At 35.8% G+C, this 4,314-nt stretch overlaps 1 protein-coding gene across 1 annotated transcript; it reads left to right on the top strand.

Moving 5' to 3' along the window:
- Positions 1-2,007: 2,007 nt before the first annotated feature.
- On the top strand, positions 2,008-2,326 carry LOC132276476 (uncharacterized). The gene has a single exon (XM_059778289.1). It carries the CDS (start codon positions 2,008-2,010, stop codon positions 2,209-2,211), a length of 204 nt encoding a protein of 67 aa, XP_059634272.1. The 3' UTR covers positions 2,212-2,326.
- The last annotated feature ends 1,988 nt before the right edge of the window (positions 2,327-4,314 follow it).

The raw sequence follows: 4,314 nt of genomic DNA, 5'->3' as shown, positions 1-4,314 counted from the left end.
GGCAAATAAGTATAGTTTGTCTAGTCAATTAAATAAATAGTACAACCTATCAAATAAGACCAAAATCCATTCAATCAAACCACAATTAATTCACACACAAAAATCTAGAGTAATACACTTTTTGCATTCACAAGTATAGAACACCAAGAAACAAGCATGGATTGTTCACCTACCTAAGAATTTAAAGCAATTACACTACACTAGACTAGAGACATGAAATTAAACTAATTAAACTAGAGATGTGATACAATCCATCAAGAAATAAGTGTGAACCATCAAATAAATCTCAAGAGTGTTCAATTAAGCACTATGCCTTGACCATCACTAGACTAACATCATCAGCACACATAGACATGCATTAATTCCATTAAATCTAGAGAAAAACACATGAACATCAATTCTAGCATACATAGACATATGACTAGAGCCAAATGATCAATTAAAAGCATTAAATCATACAAATCAAGTAAAGATTACAAGATCTATATATATTCATTGTCAAAACATTCATTACAATTAAAATCCCCAAAAATACATGAAGGCTAAGTTTGAGAAGCAAGCCTAGGATCCATCTCTAGCCCCAAGAGAAGGATTTAGCCATCATGGTAGTGGACATGGAACCCTCAAGGGCTATCTTGGAGGTTGGCATCATCATCTTCATCCTTACCTTCTTCCTTAGTTTTAAAGAGGAAAATTTTTTATTCTATATTTGGTAATCAAAAACTACTCTCTTACAATAATTGTTCATTAAATCAATTACACACTCCTTTTAGTAAGGACCAAGTCAGAGTAATAGCCTGTGATTGGTGGAAATTCGCAACTATGCAAGGTAGGTGGAAAACGGTGCGCTAAGGAATTAGATAGCTCACTGCCAACAGCATTTTTGTTCGATCGAGAATGTTCGATCGATCAAACACTTGAGCTTCGATCGATCAAAGCTGACATGGCACAAAAATATCTTTAGACTTTATCCTGATGGCTGAGCTGGCACCGCCTTGATTTTGATCGATTGAAGATTACTTCAATCGATCGGGACTCCCCTTCGATCGAAGTTACCCTGATGCATTTTTCTTGGCTTCTTTCTAACTTTGTTCCTTAGCTCCAAAAATGATCTAAATGGCTCTTTTTAGCCTGTTTGAACATTATTCACCTAAAATAGGCAATAACACAAATAAGTATCTAAGATATGAAAATAAAATAGATGATTGGACTAGAATACCCTAGCTTAGGTGCTAAAATGCGTCACATTTGAGCATTCGTCACAATCCATTCTTGTTATTTGATGATCCATGCTTATGAGTACAAGTAGTATATTTATCTAGATTCTTGTGTGCATTAATTGTGGATTTTATTAAATGGTTAATGGCTTAATTTGATAGGTTGTGCTACTCATTAGATTGATTAAACAATCGATGCTTATTTTATCATCCATGTTTAGTATTTCAATTGATGACACACACACTTGTTTCACAACATTTAATCCCCCTAATTTGACAAATATTATATGTTTAGTGAGGTAAAGCTTAGTGGTGAACTCTATATCCCAAGACCCTTCTCTCATTCTCTACTACGAGTGCACAAAAGAACCGGAACCGTAGAACCTGAACCGGAATCGTGAGAACCGGAACCGTTTTTTCGGGTTCTCACGGTTCCGGTTCCGGTCCTGGTTCCAACTTTAGGAACCGTGGACTTACAGTTCTAGTTCCGGTTCCAGCCCGTGGGAACCGGTAAGAACCGAAACCATATATATATATATATATATATATATATATATATATATATATATACTAAAAATGAAGTATAAAAAACCTATTTTTTTAGTTTTTTGCCCTAAATCTCGCACTCTCTCAGTCCTCACCTCCTCTCAATCTCTCATCTAAATAGATGAAGTGATGAAACCTAAGCTAACCCTCGCCTCTTCTAAAGTCTAACCTCTCATCGCCCTCGCCTGAGTGAAAGATGTGTTTGTATTTCAAAGAAAAGTAACTTAGACAGAGAAAGTGAAAGATGTGTTTGGTGTTCGTATGCGATGAGGATGAAAGGATGATATCTAGGCAACCAGCACCAGGGTCGTGTCCGTACTGTGGAGGGATGATACATGCCATAGACGTTAAGAGTCAATGGAGGTTCTGTTTCCTGCCTCTGTATATTAGGACCAAGAAAAAGTACTATTGTAGTATGTGTGCTAGGTGTTTGGTCATCAAATACTAAGATTGTTTGTAGATCAAAGCGACGAAGAAAGTGGTTCTCTCCTTATCAGAACAATTGGAGACCGATCTCAGATGGGTTAGCTTGATGATTAATGACTACTACTTTAATTTGTTTGGTTTGTTTGCTCGCTTTTTTTATTTTTTATTTTTTATTTTTTCTATTTTATTACGTATATGTATATATATATGAATCGTATGATACATAGGTATGAATATATTGATGATGAAATACTTTTTTGGTAAAATGTTACTTTGGTGTATCTTGAAGTTTAGTATTCTTTTTTAATTCTATCACTTGTTTATTTTTTTTTTATTTTTTTTTTTTTGGCCTGAGAAATATGATTTATAGAAATAATGGGTAATAAATTCAGAAATGATTACTAGTATTGGACTGTGTTGGAGTCTGTTTAAAATTTTCCTCATCAAAGGTAGCCTAAATCACATCGATTTAGTTTTGAATTCTGTAAATGGCTAACTATGGTAGTGTAATTGCAAAGAGGTCATTTTCTTTTGCTTTTACCATGGATGAACATAATTCTAAAACCTTTATACCCAATCCTTAAAGGAAAAAAACCAAACAGTTAACGGTTCTCATGGAACCGAACTAGAACCGAACCGTTCGGTTCCAGTTCTGTTCCATACTATACGATTCCAGTTCCGGTTCCATTTTCAAGGAACCGTCGTGAATGGTTCCGGTTCCGGTTCCGACCAGAATCGTTTGCACCCCTATTCTCTACATCTCACTTACTTTAGCTTGTTTTTCATTGCATTGTTTTTAATTAAATCATAGTATAACTCAACAAACAAACCACTTACTTTGATCATTCGGCCTATTAACCCGAATTCTATTCCGTAGTACCTTGCAAATCCCTTGGGACAATCCTTTTTCACTCATACTACATAGTATAGTGTTAAGTGATTTTTATAAATTTTAAATGTGGTGGCCACTTCACACACTCACCCTTTTTACATCATTTTGAGCACAAGGCCCGAGCCACACCAAAGGCCAAAAGAAACCGCACTAAAGAACTTTAGCTGCAGTTTTCTTTAAACTAAAATGACCTCCGCAACCAAGAGTGTGACAGAAGGTCAGAATACAATAAAACTCACTCTTGGGAACATATCTACGAATGATTTGGTTAGCACAATATTTAAAAAGTTGGGGATCTTCCCAGAAGTACATCCTAATTTGGGAGAAGAAACGATTTTTTTCCTACTTTAACCAATTTAAAGGAATTTTGTCAATTACGAGGTAATTCACAATGTCAGCAAACCATAGAAAATTCCAATGAGAAACCTGAAATAGTTGCTCATCCGGAAAGGAATCACGAACTGGAAGTGAAGTTGAGGTGTCCTCAATAAGAATTCTAGAAAGATGGTCAACCACCACATTTTCAGACCCTTTCTTATCCCAGATTTCGTAATCAAACTCTTGAAGTAAGAGGATCCATCGAATCAGACTGGGTTTGGTTTCCTTTTTAGATAGAAGATGTCTCAAAGAAAAATAATCAGAATAGACCACTACTTTGGATCCTAATAGATATGATCTGAATTTATCCAAGGCAAAGACAACTGTAAGTAACTCTTTTTCAGTAGTGGTGTAATTCAATTGTGCATCTGAAAGAATTTTGCTCACATAGCAAATAACATGAGGTAGTTTCTCTAAGTGTTGTCCTAAGACAACACCCATAGCATAATCAGATGCGTCACACATGATCTCGAATTAAAGAGCCCAATTTGAAGGATTCATAATAGGAGCAGAAGAAAAAAAAGAGCGATGCTTATGGAAAGCTTCAAGGCATGATTCATCAAAGGTAAAAGGAGTGTCCTTTGCAAGTAGATTACACAAAGGACGGGAAATTTTACTGAAATCCTTGATAAACCGTCGATAGAACCCGGTGTACCCAAGAAATGATTGCAATCCCCTTCTGGAGGTAGGAGGAGGCAATTTAGAGATCAAATCTACTTTGGCTCTATCAACTTCAATACCTCCCTCTGAAATGATATGCCCTAAAACAATACCCTCTTGAACCATAAAATGGCTTTTCTCCTAACTAAGAATAAGATTTGTTTCCCTACAATGCTGAAGCACTACGGATAGATG

Source organism: Cornus florida, unplaced genomic scaffold (genome assembly GCF_030987335.1).
Source record: "Cornus florida cultivar Cherokee Brave unplaced genomic scaffold, ASM3098733v1 CherokeeBrave_3.0.0_Hap2_Chr01, whole genome shotgun sequence".
In the NCBI taxonomy this organism is placed as follows: domain Eukaryota; kingdom Viridiplantae; phylum Streptophyta; class Magnoliopsida; order Cornales; family Cornaceae; genus Cornus; species Cornus florida.
The sequence above is the reverse complement of the archived record's forward strand: the minus strand, read 5'-3'. Positions and strand labels throughout refer to the sequence as shown.